Raw genomic sequence first — 23,825 nt, 5'->3', positions numbered from 1 at the left:
AGACTTGCCCACGCCAAACTGGTTAGCGACGGACCGGTAGCTGTCTGGCGTTGCGAGCTTCCAGAGGGCTATGGCCACTCGCTTCTGGACAGTCAGGGCTGCCCGCATCCGGGTGTCCTTTCGCTTCAGGGAAGGGGACAGCAACTCACACAGTTCGAGGAAAGTCCCCTTCCGCATGCGAAAGTTGCGCAGCCACTGGGATTCATCCCAGACCTGCAGCACTATGCGGTCCCACCATTCCGTGCTGGTTTCACGGGCCCAGAATCGCCGTTCAACAGTATCAACAAGACCCAGTGACAGCGAGATGTCCTGGGCGCTGGGTCTCATGTTCTCAGAGAGGTCGGAGCTAGTGTCCGACTTCATGCCGTCACGGTAGTGCCGTAGCCTCCTCTCATGATTGATCTGCAGCTGCCTCTGGTACAGGTGGAGGAGAAGCTGCGAGGCGTTGAGAACTGCCACAACTGCAGCGATGGTCGCAGCGGGATCCATGCTTGCACTGCTGTGGCGTCCGCGCTGTCAGTAATCAGAAAAGCGCGCGAACTGATTTCCCGCCGGCGCTTTCAGGGAGGGAGGGAGGGAGGGAGGGCTTGAGTGACGGACGGATGACGACAGGCGCCCAAAAGCACCCTCGACACATTTTTTTACCCAGAAGGCATTTGGGGCTCGACCCAGAATTCCAATGGGCAGGGGGGACTGCGGGAACTGTGGGATAGCTGCCCACAGTGCACCGCTTCCAATGTCGACGCTTGCCCCGTTAGTGTGGACTCACAAAGTCTCACAAAGTCGAATTACTGTCCTTAGTGTGGACACACACGTTCGACTTAGTAATATCGATTCCACATAGTCGAATTAACTAAAATCGAAGTACTCTCGTAGTGTAGACAAGGCCTAAGACTCCTTCTGAGTAAGTGCATCAAACCTAGACAAATCTTATGAGGCATATTGTAGGTTCCCCTAACCCCAGCCCTGCAAGCTGTGTAGGGAGCTTGTCAGGCCCCATCAGCCTCTCTAGACCTTAAGAAACTCTTGGCCTACCTCCCCTCCAGAAGTCTTATGTGGCTTATCTCAGGCCCTCCACCTCCATGGTGACTTTTTGTAGTTACCCCCCTCATTCCAAATCCCCCTCATACCTCAGCAAATACTAGGAATCCCATTCATTCTGACAAGTCTAAACAGGATTGTTATTCCTCACCCAACTAAGATATTTAGATTTGTGAGGCGGATTAAAGCCTATTTATGCTTATCAAGTGTGGTGAGCCTAAGAAGGATCCCTGAGGTTGAGGGAGTTTTTAGGGCCTTAACAAGATGTCTAAGGCTTGCAAGGGGATGGGATGTCTTCAGCATGTGTCCCAATGTTTTCAAGGTGCTGGTGGGCATTAAGACTTAGAAACGGGCTCCAGACTACATTCTTAAGTCTATAGGAAGGGTGAAATATCAATAGTTCTCTATTGCCTTATTGCCCCCCCCCCCTGCTGCCACATAATCCCGTGTTAATCTTGTCCTATGCTCCCCTTCATTTTCTATCACTGTTCCCCACTCTGCCAGCACCCTTCATGTCCCCCTTCTACATTGCCCTCTGCTCTGCTGCTTCAATGTCCCTCCAGTCTCCTTCCCCCACACTTGCATCTCCAATGTACTTCAAGGACTGTAGGAAGTGAGCACTTTTTAGATAGTCAACAATGGGAGGTGGTGGGGTGTGGAAATAGTGGGCTAGCCGGGGCTTGTGAGGGCACCGTAGCAAGGAACATTCTTCCCTGGAGTATACGAATCCAGTAAACTTTTAATTGTCTCCCACTTTCTATTCTCAAGCCTGGCGCTGGTGGAAATAAATACATTTTAGAAGACTAGTTTAGCTGGTGACAACCTTTTAAAATGTATCTTATTTTATGTACAATTTGTCTGATTAACTTGAATTGTATTAGAAAAATTTTCCCTCAGGATTGGCTTACATTTTGAGGTCTGTCTTTGCATGGAAAAGGGACAGAGACTTACTATTGTTTTGAAATCAGTGCTTGGGTCTCCGCAATCATTTGCTGGCATACTTTATACTCATTGGAGCAATTCTGATGTTAGTATATTTAAATGTTAATAAGTTGGCAAATGAGAGTTTTAAGTAACTAAACTTTGTTCTTTTGTAGTAGATCTCAGCTAGGTAAGTTCAGTAAACTACGTTTTATTTCTCCCCATCTTTGGTTTTTTGGGCAGATTGTTTGCTACCAAGTTTCAAAAAAGTTAAAAGGATTTTTAACTGTCATGATCTCTGTTTTAGGATGTCATAAATTAGTTACCGCTTCTTCAAATCATTTCAAATTTGTTAGGAAAAATGCTACTGCAACTTCTGACCAGCCTACCAATTCTGAGGCCAACATTCCTATATTCACTGCGTTTAGGTGAAGAGAGAGGGCAAAATTGCGTTTGTAGTGGAAGCTCTTGTTTCAGATGTAGCTATGGAGTATGCTATGCTGGTTACACACCACAAAGAAAGATAAGGCCCATACCTTTGAGGTTACAATATCAATGTAGCTGTAATGTGATAATGGAGGGTAACACACAATAGGGAAAAAGATGGGGTGAGGAAGAACAAGGGTTACAGCAACAAGATTATGTGGTTATTCAGCATATGCATGTGCATTACTAAAATGTGTTTTGAATAGATATTGACTTTCTCCTTTTAGGCACCATGGTAGAAGTGAATCTCAAGGAGGGATTTGAATGAAGAGAGGGTCATGGGTTGGTGGATCACAGTAGGGAGTTAATTGCTTACAATGAGGGGTGGGATGGAAAAAATGGTACTGAAATGCCTCTGGAAGTGGCAGGCAAATGAAATACTAAGGTTCACATCATTGGTGGAGTAGATGGGACAGGAAGTGACTCAGCCTCAACAAATCTTGAATTCTTGACAAGTGCTGTCTTCTGCTTCAGGGATTGGAGGAAATCAAACATACAGGAGAACAATAATACATTTCAGCTGCTGCCACAAAAGCCTGTTTAAATCAAAGCTGAGCAATGCACCCTGTGTTTTGTAAATATTTCTTCTTTGCTATGTTGGAGTAGTTTAATATGGACTTATTTCTTATAATTATTTATTTGGGAAAGTTCCTCTTGTCTCTTTGTGAACTGTACTTTTTCATTTGTTCTCTCTAGATATTGATGAGTGTGTTGCACATCCTGGTGTCTGTGGCCCTGGGACCTGCTACAACACTCTGGGGAACTACACCTGCATCTGTCCTCCTGAATACATGCAGGTGAATGGAGGACACAATTGCATGGGTATGTAAAACTTGTTTACCTGACATGCTGTAGTGCTCAGAGCTGTTTTGGACCTCATCTGGCTGCTTAAAGTCTTCCCTGCAACAAGGCTGACTTTGAAATCTTAGAAGTGTATAGCTTCTTTTAAGTACCTTATCAGAACATTAAACTTAAATGATTGCAACTGCAATGCTTAAAAGCTCTTGAGACAGTATCACCTTTTCTAACCTTTATTGCAAAACTGCCACATCAGATAGCCATGAAAGAGTAATATGAAATGACTACGTGTGTTCTATTCTCTAACAGAAGTCAGAGCTTTTCATTTTCACACATAATTTTTTGTATGTATATTTGACTTCCAGTTGGTGAGTCTGCTAGGAAATGGGTCTTAAGAACATCTACTTTTTTTTTTTTTTAGTTTCTTTGAAATTTTTCTCTCTTGTAAGACATCCGTGACCGAATGGAGATGGAACTGTATCAGCTTGAACAAATACACTCAGCCAAAGTAATAGGGAGACAAAGTATAGTTTAATTAAGGTGATTTAATCTATAGAAAACGTTTTTTGTTTTGTTTTTGTTTTTTTTAATGTATGCTGCTTGCAGTCTCAGGGTCACTCTGAGTCAGAATTCATGAATCACAGTGGCTAGATCAGTAGTTGAAAGGATTTGACTTTCGGCCGAACTACTTTGTTGGTTACTACAATGTGCCAGCTGCTTCTGGTGCACCCCGTCATGGCCTAGGGTCACCCAAAGGCAGCCTGCCTTATTTTCCCCTTTTGGAATGTTCAAAAAAAACTTCTCCCAGGTTTTTTCTTGGTCAAAAATACCCCTCCTTGGGGACTGGGTTTATTTTTTATATATATATATCGCGACCCGATATAACACGAATTCGGATATAACGCGGTAAAGCAGTGCTCTGGGGGGGCGGGGCTGTGCACTCCGGCAGATCAAAGCAAGTTCGATATAACGCGGTAAGATGTTTTGGCTCCCGAGGGGACAGCGTTATATCGGGGTAGAGGTGTGTGTATGTGTGTGTATATATATATGTATGTGTGTGTGTGTGTGTGTATGTATATATATATATATATAAATTTACTGTAGAGGCTATGTCGAAAGCTTCATGGTCTGCAGAGAAAGTGACAAATAATTATCTTGTCTTGGACCCCACCCACTGTCAACCCAGGTTTGATTTACCATGAAGGCAATGGAGCCTTCTGAACCAGCTTCGTACCAGATATGGAATTTGTGCTGCAGCAGAATTTCAGTGGTGTTTTAGAGACAGTCCACTATGTCAATGTGGACAGCCACAAATCATGACACCAAATAGTTGAGGACTGCACAATGACTCAACTTCCGGGAGGTCTTCATGCCTTGAACCTCGTTGATAAGAACGCTGTGGCTTGGCTTGACCTGATTGCATATTCCAAATACATATAAACAAACTAAAACTCAAAATCCCAAACCAAGTCAATTCATAAACCCACCCAAGACAAGGTTTCTCTTACTCCTCCCAAGCCTCCCTGCCTGAGGCAACTCCCTTGGTTTTGGATCTTCCCTGAAGGAGCCTTTCCTTACTCCTGGAGAGACTGCCACAGATTCCTGAACTTCTCCCTTCATTGCAGTCACCTGCTGCCCTTTATAAGGAATTGCCTGATTCAATCTAGGTGTACCTCATTCTGTAATCAGGTGTACCCCAGTCCTCCAGCCCTTAAGAGGATAGCCTCCCTGTTGCAGTTACCTTGTAACTCTGAGTGTTTTCCCATGTAGATATGAGAAAGAGCTTTTGCTATAGAAGCTACAATGGAACCTCCTGTGAGAATGAACTGCCCTTTAACGTGACCAAGAGGATGTGCTGCTGCACGTACAATGTTGGCAAAGCCTGGAACAAGCCTTGTGAGCCGTGTCCAACCCCAGGAACAGGTAAGACTTCCCCTAACAATCCTGTTACATTAACTTCCACATCATCTTAGCTCCCTCTCTGTATCAGTTAGTGTGAGTTTCAGTCAAGATTATGCCATTGTCCAAAGGGAATGCAGAGTGATGCTATTCATGTTAGCTGCCACCAACCGTGCGTAATCTTCATGGGCTAGTCTGAGTTCAGGCATCTGCCATCATGATCCCCATGGTTGAAAGTCTGACATGGTACAGTAATGGTGTTGGCACAAAGCAGCTGCAACCTCCCCTCCGACCTAAAGGCAGTCAGTGTTGCCCAAATATTGAGCAGTGGTGGATGTGGCCAAGACAGCTGGGTGATATGACAACTCCATTCACCTGGCTGAAGCCTCTTCCAGAGAGGTGCCTAGAGAGCACATGACAGGAATTAAAGATGTTCCTGTTGGCTGCAAGTGGGAGTGAGGGCAGGCGGCAACACCAGTATCTGACCTTCCTTGGGTGAGTTGTCCCCAAGGGAGCAGGAAGGTGTTGATTGCATCCCCCATCACTGGCAGAGTGAATCTGGCCCGGAGGCTAAAAGGACCACACAAGTTTTTGTTTTATGTAGAATGGAGTACAGTGCTGTGGATTTGTTAATTTTTGGATGAATTGTATTCTTAATAATTGCCAAAGCACTTACAGCCTCGTGTAGGTACTTTTACGGACATAAATCTAATTATAATTGAAATTAAAATATGTGTGTATAACAAATTATAATATAAAAAGCCACAAGATACATGCCAAAAGGCATGTCATGGGCAGTGCCTTTTCTCCATGCATTTACGCTGCCATGTAGATAGCTGCAGAATTCTCACTTGTAAAGCTGCTGCATAAATTACCACCCAGAAGGCTTGGAAGAGAGAGATGGTCAGGCAGTGACTGAGGTGGCCCAAGATGCAGACAATACAGTGATTTTTGGAAGAGGTGCTACAAGAGCAGAGTCCCTACTCCAATGGAGTAGCAGACCTCAGCAAGACTGGCACCTTCTCTAGCTATGGAACTGCTAAGGTCCACAAGTGAGACCTTACCACATAAATCTGGGAGCTGCATAACCTATCTCTAATGTGCATGAACAAGGGGCCTTGGTCATCTGTCTGCTCTGTGTATTATCTGATATTATTTTCTCAGCACCCTGCAAAATTAGTAATCAAATAGAAAGAGCATAGTGCATTTGTCAACATGATAAACCCCCACCAGAATACCTTTTTTCATCCCAATGTATGGGATTTCAGGAAAAGTGCAATTGAATGTTTTTTGCATCCCACTTTTTTCTGAAGCTCAAAATGAGGAAGGAACGACTTCCTGGATTACAACACCAGCAGGAAAATCATCAAACCTATAGTAATTCATGGAATTCATAAATAAATGCTGACATTCAGCAATCAAGCAGAGGTCTCATAATGTACTGGGATAAAAATAATCACTTGTATAGCAAAAGATGCTTTTTATTATGTTACTGGTTTTGCCCCTAAATCAGTGATACTCAACCTGCAGTTGTAGTGCTGGATGCATCTTTAGTGGAGTCCATATAACTGAAGTGGTCCTTTTGCTCTCCCTTGTCTACCACGTGGCAGAGGACAGAATGATATCCAAATGGATCAGAACCGCTTGGAGACACCCTGTCCTACAGGCAGCCAGGAAGGAGCAAAAAGGGACTGAAAGGAGAAACACTTTCCTTCCTGTAGCAGGAGTATGAAGAGTGAAGATATGTACTCTTCTTCTAGCAACCAAATGTGTGAAATGAAAGCAAGTGTGAGAGATGAAATACTATGTTGCAGTCGCAGAAAGCCACAACATATTTATGGTGGAATATCCTAACGTAGTATAGTGATGCTTTCATCATGATCTTGAGCTGCAATAACATGATGTCAGGATCTCATACAGAGAGTATTTATGGCTGTGTGACACCATTGAATAAGAAAGTGTCTCTGTAGCCGTTCTTAAATGCTCTTTAAAACCTCTCTGCCTCAGCAATTCTGCAAATAGTTAGAGTTAAAATATCTCTGTTTCAGGACTTTGCCTGGTTGGCTTTTCTCCTTTAGATGTTTTTGCTGCAGTTGGAGACATTTCTGAACCTCTAATTCCACTAAGGAAGGGGTTTGTGTGCGGGGTATCAAACACAAATTCCAATTGTAAATGGTTGAATAGCTACAGTTATTATGAGATAATGAGTATGTTCTGAAATCTGGGTGTAGGCTGCACATCACAGAAGCAGAGGTTATGGTGCATTGACCGTGACCAGCTTGCTGGCTTCAGCCCAGTAGCTCATTAAAAGTGGTGTTATGCTTTGATGCGAACTATATTGTTCATCTCAATGAACTTAGCCTTTACATCTTCTCTTTCTGAATAACTCTTGTTTTTTATGTTTATGTTTGACAAATAGTCTCACTGTCTCGTGTATTTGGGTAACAAAGATTATATAGTTTAATGTTGCACATGCATGTGAATCACATCTATTAACATTAGACAGGCCCCCAACCTTCAAAAATAAATGCTCTTGTAAGTTTTTACCCTCTCTGCCACTTCTCATTTATGACCAAATTGTATCTGACTGGTTGGTTCATCATTTGAGGTATAAGTAAATCATGAGGGATTAGTTACTGTTAACTCTCGGATCTTACTGTCTTTATGAAATGTAATGTAGTAATAAGTACAGTATATGGTATTTGAAAATTACATACAAAAATCTAAATTTAAAAATGTTAAGGTTGCAAAGTCAAGCAATCAAAAGTTAGAAAATGCCAAAATTAAGGCATTTTTTGCCTTTGCATATGCATTGTGAAACAGTCTTTAACTAGCCAATCACATACTATTTTTTCCTGCATTATGCCTGCTCTTGCCCTGTGCACACACAATGCATCCAGAGGTCCCCTAACAATCTATTAATTGTTTTCACTTTCAGATAGCTGGTCACCAGCAAAACATTTAGAAAAGCTAATTTCAACTGAAAGCTTAGGGCCAAATTAAGGCTCCAAAAGGAGCTAACATGGCTGCCCCTAGAGGAGCCTTGATTTGTCCCAAAGTTTTCAGATGCAATTGGCTTTTCTAAATGTTTTGCTGATGACCAATTATCTGAAAGTGAAAATAATTAATAGATTTTAAGGTCACAAGGGGACCACTGTTAGGCTTCCTGTATAGCACAGGTCATTGAATATCACACAGTGACTTCTGCATGAAGCCCAAAAACTTGTGGTTGAACTGGAACATGGGTAAAAATTTGAAAAGCATTGACATGACTGAGAGTCAATAGTACTAAGGCTTCTCAGTGCGTAAATGAGACTTAGACGCCTACATCACTTAGGTGCTTTTGCAAATTTAACCCTTTGTCTTTTAGAAACATATTTCTTCTTGATTTAATGACTCCCAAGTGATGGAGAATCCACCACATCCCATGGAAGGTTGTACTAATGTTTAATTAGCCTTAACTGCTGGAAATTGTGCCTTATTTTCTCATAATGTTAGTAGTATGGAAACTTAACACCAGAAACTATAAATCAGTTTTCACTTTGTTTTAATGCTGATGTAATGACTGAAAGAAAAGCTTAGTAACATTTCAACATTGTCTCAAATTCTGCCTTTAAATACATCATGAAATGAATAGCAACTGTACGTTCACATCCCAGGGCAGTATTCGGTGGTAAGTATTCACACAAAAAGTTATTTTGTCCCAGCTCCCCTATTTCACTGCAAGATGCACGAGGCTGCCAATAGTCAGTGTTTTACAGATTCGACGTAGGGAGAGATGTTTCTTGTTGTGCGAAACTACACATGTTGATCAAAATGGGTCCATTTTTCCCTTTTAAAAGTTCACTATGTATTGTGAAGATTTTCTTATGAACATTGCTGTGCTGGTAAAGTCTAACAGAGGAGGTTTGCTGTCACACCCTGCACTAATTGATTCCACTAAATGCTGGAAAAAAGCTTATATACAAGTAACTGAATTAATCTAAATATATCACCACTGCAAATCCACACTCTAGGAGTCACGTGCCTTGCCTTGAAAGCCAGGGGTCAACAGATTGTAGTAAAAGCCATTAGGGTTGTCTACATCCTGCATCCTCAAGATGTCCTGGAAGAGAGGGAGTAGTAGTCCCCTATATCTCCCTGAGTTCCTCGCCATTTCAATTACAAAAATCTCTGAAGAGGAGAGGAGAATAGGAGAGACCAGTGTGGATCCTTAGAGTTAATGTATTCAGCAAAACCTAGTTACTGTTAAGTTACTTTCAGTTTCCCTAGTAAAATTGCCTCTGTAGATCCTCAACTGTAGGAGATTAGAAAGTAGTAACAAACCTCAAGAAGTAGGGTGAGGAGTGCTGCTTAAACAGAAAATGAAGGCCTGCTCTCCCAAACTCAACATCTGATCTAGCTCCAAATGGAACAAATAATGATAGATAGAAGTGTGAATGAATTTCTGAGTGGCAGCTGCACTTATTGGCAAATTTGCTTTTAAATTTTACTTAGACAAACCGCAGTTTCCTATCAATACTAGAATTGACTGGAAGAGCTCTTGGAAAGCTGAGGAAACTTAAAAAATAATTATTGAGGGCCTATACATATTCTTTACAAATGCATAATTTGTTTCATGTTTAGCGGAATTTAAGACCATATGTGGGAACATTCCTGGCTTCACCTTTGACATCCATACTGGCAAAGCTGTTGGTAAGTTTTATTAAATGTATTTTCAACAAGTAATTTTTTGCAGCATGGTGTGTCATAGCAATATAATAATACTGCCATGAATGCTGTATACCAACTGTATGTAATAAAACTCTAATTCCATCATGGGGTTCTGGTGACATCATAAATTGCAGGAGTATGTGGTTTGTTCAGGTCACTAAAACTCATGTTTACTTGGATTTATAATGAATGTTATTTTAATATAACAGTTGTATGAAAAAAATCTCCCTTCCCGCAACTGGCATTTTACATGCTTCCCTCTCTCCCTTTGGAGCTGTATAACCGTCTGCATTTCTCTGCTACATCCTGACAATTTCAGAAAAGTTCAGAAAGTTTAGAATAAGATTTTTATTATATATCTCAGTTTTTATTAAGTATTTTTCTAGTGCCAGGTCTTCTTATGACTGCTATCATTCCTTTCCCTCTCCATCCCAGTACATGGTTATGACTGATAGATGCTTTAAAAGAATAATTGTTATGCTATACAAAGCACACGGGATCTTTTAAGGAGGGAAAGGCAAATACGCCGCATTTATTGAAAATACAACAGTTAGCATATGCTTTACACACACACACACACACACACACACACACACACACACACACACACACACACACACACACACACACACACACACACACACACACACACACTCCTGCCAGTTGATGTTTATAGTTACCAGTCTGTTGTAGCTCGAGTCAATCTAATGGCCAGTTAGATTGAGTACGAGTGAGGAGCTGGGGGTCTGTCGGTCGCGATCCGATGCTCCGAGGCGTCGCAGGACTGAACCCAGAGTTCCATGGCAAAACACCCCGGCTTTATGGTTGTAAATTCCCATCTGAGTCCATGCATTTTGCAATGTCATCCTGTAATCATTAGTCCTTACGTGGTGTTAATCTTGGGTTTTTCTGCTGTTATCATTTGATGGTTATTGTCAGGCTTCCCATCGTTATCTCCTATTTGTTGTCTCGCCTTCGGGGGTGCCTGCCTCACCTCTGAGGTCGTCAATGCTGCTAACATGTTTAGCATCGGATACAATGGATGTTTTCTGATAGACTTGGAAAGACCAGGAGACAATCACTTTTTCTTGACCATCTGGACATTTGTGATGGGTTTCACACCTTATCTTTTCCTGATGCATGCATTCCTCATTCACACAAACAATCTCTTACAGAAACCTTCAAAGGTATACGGACAGCAGTATTTTATATTCAGCAGAATACATTGTAAATCAAGCCTTGCTAAATCTTATAACTAAAACAATTCATATTGGGGCTTCAGGCCCTCAATATTCTTCTAATCTCCTTACCATAGATACAATACAAGATCCTGTCTCTTACTTACTAAAACCTTAAAACAAAGAAATGTATATTTAACTAGAGTGCCTAATTTGTAATACATATAGGAAACCATAGTAGACATTATAACTTATCCTAAAACAAAAGGGTGACCATAATCAGTCATAAGGATTGTTCTGGCCTGTCATTCCTTTCTGCTATTCAAAAAGGGTGGCTGGCAGGATGAAATCAAATCATACATTGATTCTCATAGTACAATTATAAAATCCTGCTCCTACATAATTACCTATAAGAAACTTCCCTCTTAAGTTTCTTTGGGACTTTTCTGCATGCATAACACTTTATATACTGGAAACAGATATTTAATATTCAGTGTTATCCCATTCCCATATCTCTTTTCTTCCTTCTTTCAGCTTCCTAACTGATTTAAATTAATAATCCAAATCTTGAGCTTCTTTATTGAATATCATATAATTTATTTGCCCCATCTCTCACAACAGCAGCATGTTTAGGTTTTATATATAGCTGACAGCATAGTGAAATATAGAGAATCCATGTGGTACATAAAGCCTTACAATACTCTGTGTGACTAATGTATATTCACTTTCAGATATTGATGAATGTAAGGAGATCCCAGGGATCTGTGCAAATGGTGTTTGCATTAACCAGATTGGCAGTTTCCGCTGTGAATGTCCCACAGGATTCAGCTACAGTGACCTACTCTTGGTCTGTGAAGGTGATCTGAATGAGAGGTTTTTTTCTGTTTTGTCCCCACAAGCATGCTTATTGTAAAGGAGCATCAGGGCATAAGTTCAGTGCAATTAATACCTTAGGAGGAACAGGTTGTGAGCATTCTTTCAATGGTTATCTCATAATGACCTTAGTAGGTACTTGTCTTTAAAGAAATAAATGTATGTGCCAGACAATTTCTGACACAGGTTTTGTTATATTGGTTTTCATGCAACCTACTAACTCTTAAACATGTTTCCTTAACAGTCCTTTCTCCTTTCTAGACCAGGCATTGTTTTGTTTTCTTATTTACCTTTGGGAGTGAATTTAGCACTCCTGAATATGAGGGAATAACAGCACTCTCTTGAACACCACACTTTTGCAAATGCATCTCATTCCTGATCTACTCTTCCAGTACTCTCCTAGGTAGAGACATATTAGTCATATCCAGTTGTGCAATGTTGTTATGACAATAAAACATGGGAATTAGAATTAGATCACTATAATAATTTTCACTTTTGCCCTAACCTTGGATTTGAGTTCAAGTCTAGAGGTGAAATCCTGCTTCTGTGGGAATTTTGCCATAGCTTCAGAGGAGTCAAGATTTCACCCCAGAAGATTAAAACACTAACACACTGCACCACTTTCCTAGTGTTTTAATTAAATTATTATTTTAATTATATAAAGTTACATAGGTATATTTATTTACCCAGACATTTATTTCATTAATTTATTTATTTACACAGACTTTTACAGTTCCATTGTCAACACAATACAGAGGGGCTGTTGTATTAATTTAGATGGAATATATGGGCCCAACGAGTTAAAGATGTTAACATGATTGTGGAAACTGTTTAATGTTAAAAAGTTTTAAACAAGGTTTGGGGTTTGGTATACAGAGACCGTAGACTACTTAATTTGATAGCAAACACACAGGTCAGAACATGTCTCAAGATTAGGATGAAGAAGACCTGGGGTCTGAGGTGATGGGAGAGGGGGGCAGCCATGATGGGGCATCCTTCCCCTTCTCTTGTCTTTTCATCAGCCAGTGTCATGGTAACCAACTTTTCTCCCCAGAGTATTCTTTTTTTTTTTTTTTTAAAGGACCCATCCCCTCATTATTTTGTTTACCAATTAGGCCTAATTTATGACACATCAATTTTGCTTCATTGATTTCCAGTTCCAGGATTTTTTTTGTTTACCAGGCATGATTTTAACACATTCCTTGAGTTATGTTGGTAGGTCTTTTTGTTTTGCTTTTGTACCTTTTTCATGAATTTTTTTGTTTATAGGTTGTTGTGACATTTTATGAACTTTGATTTTCTTTACAGTTGAGCTCACAATTAGGGCAAATTTGTAGACCAAATTATTGCAACATAATCCCTTTTTTATGAACCAGTTCCACCTCAGGTCAGACTTTGGTTCATAAAATTTCAATTACAAACAAAAATCTTATTTTACTTTGAGCATATACGGAGGAGAAAAGGCACTTGGCTATATTTTTAATTGCAAATATTGCAATTTTTTTATTTTAAAACTGGAATTTAAAAAATTTATATAATTAAATATTACAAAAATTACAGTAAAACCTTTCAGATAGTAACAAAGCTACAAACTTGCAACTTTATTTATAGCTAAAACAAAACTTAGATCTGGTACTCTTATATGTTTTAAGATGTTTAAAAACAAACTGGCTTTTATTACTTTTTTGGCTGTACGCCCAGAATGGGTAAAAATGGAAAAGACTTTCTTTACCCCCCCCCCCTCCGGTGACACAGTTAAAACTATTTAAAGCTGCACATTTACACAACTGTAAAAAATTTAATTCATGAGTGGTTAAACTTGCTTATTTGGGGAAAAACTTTACCCCGATGGCATGTTTACCTAAGTATGTTGCCCTTTATAAAAAGAAGCAACAAAATGATGTCTTTGGAACCTCTTTTGCATTCATGAGCCTTTTGCAACGTCCAAGGGTGGTAAAAATTTGCAAGCATTTTTAGACTATGACAGATCCTGCCCACCTGCTTCATCAACATTTGTGAGTCCAACATGGCCATTGTGGCAATTTACCCCACTATGGGGATCCAACCTGTAAATACTAGCATCGTCCTATCTTACATGCACAAAACAACAGCAATAATTATTGACATTAAAAACTAAACAGGAAAAATTAATTGCAAAACCCAAAACAATCACAAGAAGGTTTGGTTCTGCAAAACTCCTTGTTTTAGGGGGACTTCTTGAAATTTAATTCACAGTCAGTGCAGTAGCAGTGCTGAATTAAGCTGGCGTTCTGCTAACAGGAGGGTTTACCCAACATGTACTTTTAGTAAAAATTGCTACACTATAACTACACTTCCTTTTTGCCACTTTTAAAAAATGTCTTTACATTAAACCTATGACATTTTTACCATTTACAAAAACTACAACCCCTAAAATAAAAGAAAAAGGGAAAACAAAACAAAGCACATGTAAAAAGATTAAAAATGAAGTGCTATAAAACAATTGATAACTCTTTTAAAAAAAAATTAAAATCATGCAAAGCAAACTGTTAAATTACATTCTGATACTTCTGGGGTTTTCCTCCAGTTTAAGGCTGATTTTTAACACATTTTTGACAACTGAAGTTGTTATACTGTAAAAATATGGCTTTTATTAAAAATTTGGCAAACTTTTTCCTTTCCCTGCTGCCCCACATTTTGTACACCCTTTGCAACTTACCCACACTTTCTCGTAAGGATTTTTTAAATACACTGTTTGACTTCTGCATTGTATCAAGAACTTAAATTCCCAATTTTATGTTTATAAACTCTTGTTTTTTAAACTAACTTTAAAACAATTGTCTGTTTGCCAAGTTGCCAGCTTTTTGAGTACATATTAACCCTTTAGATTCACCCAGGGACATAAAATGTTGTATTAATTTAGATAGAATCTATGGACCCAAAGAGTCAAAAGTGTTAACGTGACTTTGAAACTGTTCAGCATTAAACAGTTTTTAAAAAGGTTAGGGTTTGACATACTGACCTTAGCCTGCTTAGTACCTTGGCAAACACACCATTTAAAAATCATTTTAACCTTATCTTAAAGATACAGAAAAGCAATTAAAGAAATGTAATGTGTTAAATAAGGCTTTTAGTTTACTAACACTCTTTGGGATATTTTCCCTTTATCTGGAGAGAGAGATTTTAGAAAGAAAAAAACCCCTTGTTTGACTGGATTTTTTTAAGATGCCATTAAAGATGGTAATAACTGTCCTTTTGTGGGGAGAGAAATAGTTAGTTGAAATGGGCTGCACGTGTTGTTATTGCTATTGTTGTTAAAGTCAGATTCCATTTCCTAAGACGATAAAACAAGACAAACACACATGAAAGGGGAGAGAAAAGAACAACAAAGAGAAAATGCAGCCACTGTCTCCTGGGGTTGACTTTCACAGTTTCACTTACAACCTTACCACTGGAAAAGGACAGGCACCACATATGGTCTTATCAGGCACTCCCTGACTTAGCAAACTTGTACCAGAATTGGGGCTGCTTGGGGCACTGCTTTTTGCTACCTCTTTATGAGCACAGACTTACAGCTGTGTTACAAGATATACAGTCCTGACCAACTAAGCCAGACTCCTATTAGACAAAAGGAAAAAGGGGAGAGAGAGATGAAAGAGAAGACATAAGGTAGAGAAGGAAAAGGACATTGGGACAGATGGTGTTTGAGATTTAGCTGGTGGTAGCGGTGTCATCTGGGTCTCTTGCTCTAGCCCAGGCTGGTCAGGACATCTCTCAGGATTAGGTTGAATCAGATCCTAGGTCTCAGGAGATGGTGGGAATAGCAGCCATGATGATGAAGCTTGCTCCAGTTACCAATTTTTCTCCCAAAGTCATTTTTTTAAGGACCCAAAAAGGGTTTATTAATTAGGCCTAATTTCTAATTTCAGTTCATTGATTTTCAGTTCTGCACTTTTTTGGCTTATCAAGCATGATTTTAACACACTCCCTGAGTTATATTAGTAGGCATTTTTGTTTGGACTAATTTAGTCTTTTTGTTTTGCTTTTGCACCTTTTTTCATTAACATATGGTTTTATAGGTTATTGTAACATGTCTTGAATTTTTACTTACATTTATAGTTAAGCTTACAATTAGGGTAAATTTGTAGGCCCAGTTATTGCAACATAATATCTGATTCTCTCCTAACCCCAGTTTTTCATTGATGGAATTCTATTAGCTTCAGTTCATTCTATTGACTAGCTTACGCTGGTGCAAGTGAGAGGAAAATCAGGATCAGAATCTCCATTCTCCATGTTATCCTTCCATGGCACTAAAAATATCTGCACTCTAGACCAAATAAATATATTGTGGTACTTGACATTTGAATTAGGATTCTTTATGTTTCAGATATTGATGAGTGCAGCAATGGAGACAATCTCTGTCAGCGAAATGCAGACTGTATCAACAGTCCTGGGAGTTACCGCTGTGAATGTGCTGCAGGTTTCAAACTTTCACCTAATGGTGCCTGTATTGGTAAGAAATCAATTGATTCCACTGCTTTGCTTGAATCCATTTGTATCTATCACATTTACATGTTTCCTGTTGAGATGCAAGAGAAACCTTTTTTTTTTTTAGTTTGCTTGTAAAAACTATGTAAAAACTTTATGCTCTAGCCATATTTCTCTGTTCATAATAATAAGAAACTCCATGAGATTTTAAAACAACTTTCTTGAGGTCAAGCTATTGCTAGAATATGTTTGAGACCTCAAAATGTATAGACAAAAAGAAAGTTGCTATAAAAACAGTTTTGTAATGATTCAGTTTTGGTTATGGATAATTCTGAGCATGATTTAAATAATTTACTAACTTTGTAAAAACATGTTTGTGAAAAATGAATGAAAAAAATAAAGTATGTCATGTGTTTTATATTTTTGTTATAGATCGCAATGAATGTTTGGAAATTCCTAATGTTTGCAGTCATGGCATGTGTGTGGACATGCAAGGAGGTTACCAGTGCATCTGTCACAATGGTTTTAAGGCATCCCAAGACCAAACCATGTGCATGGGTATGGAAGGGATATGCTTTGAATTCTAGACAATGGAATGTATCTAGAATTTGAATTGTGTTAGGAGGTTATATTCCTATTAAAGTACTGATTTCATATATTAAGTATCAATTAGACAAATTAGAATTTCCTTTAAGAAAGTGCAAAGTGCTTTGGAGTAGCCACAGGGCCACACATCACTGGGCCACATCTTCAGGGCCACACATCACTGAATAAAATATAAAATCAGTGTTCACAAAGATATGTGATGATGAATGTCTTCATATTGAAGGGAATTTAATATGATTAAATCCTTATTCTCATTGTGCTCATATGGTGATGTGAAAGAGATGTCACTAAGATACATAAATCACAAAACCAAAGGTTCTTGTTCTTGACCTTTTGGTCTGTTTAGATTTTTAAAATTGTAGACATTATATTATTATGAAAAGGTAATGCATGTATGCAGCTCCTTTTGTGTCACTGTTTGGTTAATGCTTTGAGAAAACAGCCAAATATAGCTACTGCAGCTTTTGTAAATAAGCTCTCGTGTAAATTCTGGCTCTAAGTAGGAATTCAGTGTCCCTCTGGAAATATAGGCGGTGTTCCAATTTTCTTATTATACAAATATTGGAAACTTCTTCATATGCTGCTGTGTGTCCATGTGTGTCTTCCTTTTCTCAATTTTTTTAAAACTGAATCACATTCAAATTATGTGTGCAGGGTACTTGGCAACTGACTCGTTCTAAGTCCAAATATCCAAACTTCGATTATTTAAAAAAGTAACAATATTTCATAACTTTAAACTAACAGTTTTTAAGGTTTCAAACATAAATCCTGAAAACAATTGCATATGGTAAAAATATCCCTATAATCCTGCCAACTGTTACAAAAAAATTTCAAGTCTCACCTTCCACATTACAAAAAATAAATTTAAAAATTCCTCAAAAAATCATGAAAACTGCCATTTTTTCTTAAAAACACACTAGAAACTAATACTTGAATAAAGAGCGTTTTCAAGACCCTTTTGTGTGCATACCACATTAACAAACAATTGGGAAGACGAGTTCCTGTCTACAAATTTCTTTGTCGTTGTAGATGTTGATGAATGTGAACGCCATCCATGTGGAAATGGAACTTGTAAAAACACAGTTGGATCATATAACTGTCTTTGTTACCCAGGATTTGAGCTCACTCATAATAATGACTGTATGGGTAAGTACTTTAATCCAAACTTTAATTTAATTGCTGCTGATTTGGTGTCACATATGGTTGTATTTAAAGAAACGTAAAAAACACCAAAACCATAGTCGGAACTGATCAGGGTACTAGCAAAGGCAAGGAAGTGCAGAAAATGATATTGTTACCTCATCTGTGCACTTCTGTAGATAACACTTTCTCAAGAAATCATTATTTTGGATATCATTTAAACAATTTTCTTGTTTCATTCTTTAAAAAGATGCAAGCCCTCATTCTTTGGTACACTGGGAGAGCTTTGCTCTGCTCTGATAGTGCAAAGCAGTCCCAGCCACTGGAGGATTCCTCTACATTGAGAAACCTTTGAGTAGTGTAGCCATAGTGGCTTTTGTGCCATCCGCCTCTCTTGGCTTCTGGTGTAGAAGGAAAGGAGGCATGACTGATACTCCCTTACACTCTACTAATCCCCAACTGCTGTGACAGTCCTTGGGGGCCATTGGCAACCAGCATAAATCACATCAGGGACTGGTCCAGCATCTTCAGGGGTTGCAAATATGTCTCAAAGTATCTTTTGCGTCACTCCTCACTCCCACTGGAGACTTGTGCTGAGCATTCTTCAGCCATAGTAATGATTCAGGGCCATTACTGTAAATGATACTTCATCCCAAGTTGTATGGCACTCTTCCTTATTTACAATACGTTATTTACAATTGGGCATTTGCCCAATGCATTAATAACATCTAAATCAGTGGTTCTCAATGGTCCCTTGCGTCCCAGTCAGCACACAGCTGCGGCCCGAGTGACATTCTCAGGGCTGTAACTAGGGTGAGGTGGGAGGGGCACCTGACCTGGGCGCAGAACCAGCCGGGGGGTGCAAAAATGGGTGGCATAGGATCAGGCCCAACAGTGTCAGCCCCTTACCCCAGCAGGATTGGGCCCAACAGCATTGACAGGAAGCCAGGATGCTCATCACCCCCCTACCCTGCAAGATCGCAGGTCCAGTGACCCCGGCTGGAGCAGGCTCCCTGGCACCAGGACTGCAGTGGCAGGTGGACAGGGTGGGTTGCACAGCTGAGATATGTGTCAGAGTACAGGTGCAGAGTGGGTGGTGCAGGGGTGAGAGTGCTAGGGCCGTGGGAGTCGCAGGCAGGGTCTGGGGCAAGGAGTGGGAGTGCAGGGAGTTAGGGCCATGGGAGAGGGTGCAGCTGGTGCATGAGGGACGGACTGGTGGCTGGGGGCAGTCCTTGGGGGAGATTGATGCTGGGGGCAGTTGCTGGGCAGGGGGGGCTAGATGCTGGAGGAGCAGTCCCTGGGAGGGGCATTCTGCCTGGGAGAGAGCACCCTGTCTCTACAGGGCAGGCATGTGTGCCAGCCCAGTGTTGGTGGGGGTCTGAATGCTGGGGGAGCAGTCCCTGGGTGGGGGTGGGGGCTAGATGACTGCAGGGCAGTCATCTTTGCAGGCAGGCTCTGGGGCTATGCTCCCTGGGCACTCAGACCAGCTCTGCGGAAGTGAGGGTGGCAGTACACCATGCCATGCTACCCTTACAGTAAATTAATTAATTTTAACAGTGAATGTTTTGCCTTATAATGCTCTTGGTAGACATTTGCCAGTGTTGAAAGAAAGGTACAATATCTATTTGAATCATATTGCTATCATATAACAAATACTAAAGCTTATTTTTTGTAGATGTACAGGTAGTATATATATTGTGTGGATGCAGTCCACATAACACATAGAGAGCTGCATATGCGGCCCACAATGTTAAATAGGTTGAGAACCACTGATTCAAATAAATAATTTTCTTCATTTGCATTTTTTCTAAGTTAGCTCACTTCGGTACCTCTTTTCATTCATGTTCATACATTGCAAAAGTGTTCATGATATCACTGTCTATAAGTAATTTTTTCCTTTTTGCTCAAGTCACATAGCATTCTTCTGGAAACTTGGGTTCTGGACCCCTTCTTGTTGTTATTAAGACTTCCTCTCCTCCCTTTATACTTCCTACCCCTAGACTAATAGCTTGTCACCAGCCCACCTCAGATTTTCATAGCTGAACTTCCATACCAGTGTAAAAGAGGGAGTGTCCTCAGTACTAGGGAAAGAGGGAAACCCCAGTACCAAGGAAGCAGTCTCGATTGGCCTCCCAAACTCTCTTGCCCTCCCAAGATTACTTCACTTACCCACAGTCACCACTGTTTCCAGAGTACAGCTAAGCTTTTGATAGTTTTGTACAACCATGGTTCCTGGATCATCTTTTTTAAGAGGGAGATTAAAGCCGCCTTGGGGTGGAGAACAGACTAGGTCAGTAGACATCCTCTCCTTTAAGGGGGAAGTAAGAGCCTTCACACAGGCTGAACAGGGGGGGAAAAGTCTTTAAATTCCTTCCAACTCCCGGAGAAAACCAAAACACAGTCTATAAATCATTTTTACATCCTTTTCTCCCCAGCAGAAGGAAAAAAGCAAAACTTGCTGCACATGTGCAACAGAATGCAGCTTTAAACAGAACAAAATCTACAGCACTGAACTGAAGTCCCTTCCTTCGGTGTGGCAGAATGGCTGTTGATCCACTCCCAGTAGCCCCAGCAGCTATGCTCCTCTCTCATAATGGCTCCATGCTGTTTTCAAGGAGGCTAACAAGCTCAAGTTGATTCATAGCCCAGAGTCATTCATTACTATTCGCCTTCCTGGCCTGGAGCCCCATGGCATTCTCCCTTAGCCATGTCCCTGCCCACTGAAGGATAGAATAGCTCATCACAAGGAGATAATAACCAACTACAAATATTTGAATGGAGTAAACAGCATGGAAAGAGAAAAATGTTTCATGCGCTGTAACCAGTAACACAGAAATTGCCATACTGCATCAGATAAGTGTTCCATTTAGTTCAGTATTCTGTTATCAACAGAAACCAGTATGAGATGTTTCAGAGGACGGTTGAAACCTCTGCAGTAAACAATAAGGATTATATACCTGATAGAAGAAGCATTTAATCTTCAAGTCTCAAATTAAAATATTTTAAATAACAAAGCGTAAGTTGTCTCTAAACCAACTAGAATTAACAGCTAGCTTCTTATTCTACCTAACACACACTCTTTTCCTTCCATCCACCCCATACTTTCCCATCTGCACTGTTGTTGTACACTTGTCTTTTTAAATCTATGTTACTAAAATGGCTCTGTAGAGCTAATTGGGCATTTCCAGTGCTCAGTCTCCCACTTGTCATGGTCTCCTGAACTACAGAATCAGCTTGCAGGACGCAGGATGATTCAGTGCTGACTGCATCTGGCTAAGAGAGGTGAAAACATTATCTACTACATTTCCAAAAACGTGAAAAATAACAAAACAAGTTCAGTGAAAACCTGAGCACATCTAAAACGCCAGATAAAATGCAAAATGCTCCATGGAACATTTTCTTCTCTGTGTCTGAAGGTAGTATTGCACAAAGAATCACTTGGCAGCAACTGAACATATCCAGATGCAGTAGCTGATGTAATGCTGCAAGTTTAAAAATCGTAATACCCTATAAAATGGGGTGTTGTTTAAATAGAACATATGCCTTAATGTACTGAAGTGAGAGTTACTTTCCACTAGCTGCCAACGGTTCCCTTGCTGCTCAGGATTTGTCTCTTCCATGGAATTATATATTGCAACTTTAGTGTGTTTATATGATACTGTGTCTGCATATACATTCTAACTGTTAGACGTCTTGGAAAGGCTCAACCTCTCGTTTATTTACAGATATTGATGAGTGCAGTTCCTTCTTTGGTCAGGTGTGCAGAAATGGACGATGTTTTAATGAAATTGGTTCTTTCAAATGTTTATGTAATGAAGGATATGAACTTACTCCGGATGGCAAGAATTGCATTGGTATGTACTAAACCAACTGGAGATTCCAAACTAGCTCAGTGGTTTGAGCATTGGCCTGCTAAACCCAGGGTTGTGAGTTCAATCCTTGAGGGGGCCACTTAGGGATCTGGGGCAAAATCAGTACTTGGTCCTGCTAGTGAAGGCAGGGGGCTGGACTTGATGACCTTTCAGGGTCCCTTCCGGTTCTATGAGATAGGTATATCTCCGGCCTGGTCTACACTACCCCCCAAATTCGAACTAAGGTACGCAACTTCAGCTACGTGAATAACGTAGCTGAAGTCGACATACCTTAGTTCGAACTTACCGCGGTTCAGACGCGGTCCACACGCGGCAGGCAGGCTCCCCGTCGACTCCGCGGTACTCCTCTCGCCGAGCTGGAGTACCGCAGTCGACGGCGAGCGCTTCCGGGATCGATTTATCGCGTCCAGACCAGACGCGATAAATCGAACCCAGAATTTCGATTCCCAGCCGCCGAACTAGCGGCTGGGTGTAGACCTGGCCTCCATATATTATTAAAAAAGAAATAATCAAACTGTTGGCCCCATTCAGAAGTAAATATTACAATCTGAATATCCAAGATAGAATATTGAGAACAAAAGACTTACATTAAGAAAATTGGTGGCAAAAGCGTGAGGCTTTAGAATAATGTCATTTGTTTTCCTTTCCCTAGCTTGTTTAAGTTGATGAAGTCAGGAAAGAAGGCTCATAAAAGACAACCCTCTGGCTTACATCTCTGTTGTGGATGACAATATTATCAGCCATTGTTACATAAACATAAATAATTCACTGTTGCATTAATTTCAAAATTTCCAAATCCTTATATATTCTATTTATTCTTTTAAGATACTAATGAGTGTATGGCACTTCCTGGTGCATGCTTTCCTGGTACTTGTCAGAATTTGGAAGGGTCATTCAGATGCATCTGCCCACCAGGATATGAAGTGAAAAGTGAAAGCTGTATTGGTAAGGCTAACTGTTAGTGTTACTTCGGAATGATTTACCAATATAGTAGAATATCTGGTGCAAACTTGATGAAAAACATTGTAAATATTGTTGATGAAAAGCCTCCTCTATTTTAGCAAGTCATGATGACCCGGAATGTGTAATAAGGAATAAGCAGCAGCCATCAGCAGCTGTCCTTTTAGTCAGCAGGCAAGATATTATGAGCTGTGGTGAGAGAAAAGGATGTAAGAACTCTATTTTTTAATTTGGATTAATGAAAAACATTTTTTGTGAAATGCTCAAAGAATTTACAGTGACTTTTTCTTTTCCTAATCTTTTTTCCAAATGTAAAAAGAGAGATTATCTACTGAATATATACAGTGAGTACAAAAATTGTAATTTTTGGCAAGCAGTACATTAAACAGCTATTAGAAGTATCTCGTATCATAGAATTTGAAGTTTAAAAATCTTAATTAAACTATTGAGCTACTCTTCCCTATGGAAACAGAGTTTTCTAAATCAGTTTCTCATACCAGATGTTTTCTGTTTTTGAGTCTTACAGCCCGTGGGAGCATGTGCATCAAGATTTCAATCCCACATTCATAGCAGAGATGACGAAACAGATCTTTGTTTCAGTTTTAGAATATCTTTGAGAACCCTGTTGAAAATCAGTTCAACACTTTAACATCACCTTTCTTTTCTTGTTTTGTGGAGGAGAAATACAGAGCTCTGCTCCAGTGCAGCAAGGAATTGAAACCATAGTTACCAAATTAGAAACAATACCAAAACAAGTTCAGTCGTCATCAGGAAAACTAAGAGGGCTACCATGAACCTAAAAGTGTGTGTGTGTGTGTATATATATATATATATGTGTATATATATATATATATATAATTAAGTCAGTGAG

At 39.9% G+C, this 23,825-nt stretch overlaps 1 protein-coding gene across 1 annotated transcript in view; it reads left to right on the top strand.

Annotated features, from left to right (window-relative positions):
• The window catches only part of FBN2 (fibrillin 2), a 260,834-nt gene that overhangs the window by 189,555 nt on the left and 47,454 nt on the right, over positions 1-23,825 (top strand). The window contains exons 40-48 of the mRNA XM_065406785.1: positions 3,145-3,270; positions 5,017-5,169; positions 9,772-9,840; positions 11,768-11,893; positions 16,276-16,401; positions 16,809-16,934; positions 18,012-18,128; positions 21,848-21,976; positions 22,820-22,939. Of these exons, the coding sequence (XP_065262857.1) occupies positions 3,145-3,270; positions 5,017-5,169; positions 9,772-9,840; positions 11,768-11,893; positions 16,276-16,401; positions 16,809-16,934; positions 18,012-18,128; positions 21,848-21,976; positions 22,820-22,939 (1,092 nt within the window). The remainder of the gene's footprint in view (positions 1-3,144; positions 3,271-5,016; positions 5,170-9,771; positions 9,841-11,767; positions 11,894-16,275; positions 16,402-16,808; positions 16,935-18,011; positions 18,129-21,847; positions 21,977-22,819; positions 22,940-23,825) is intronic.

Source organism: Emys orbicularis, chromosome 6 (genome assembly GCF_028017835.1).
Source record: "Emys orbicularis isolate rEmyOrb1 chromosome 6, rEmyOrb1.hap1, whole genome shotgun sequence".
NCBI classification, from domain to species: domain Eukaryota; kingdom Metazoa; phylum Chordata; order Testudines; family Emydidae; genus Emys; species Emys orbicularis.
This window is presented reverse-complemented; position numbering and strand designations above follow the sequence as displayed.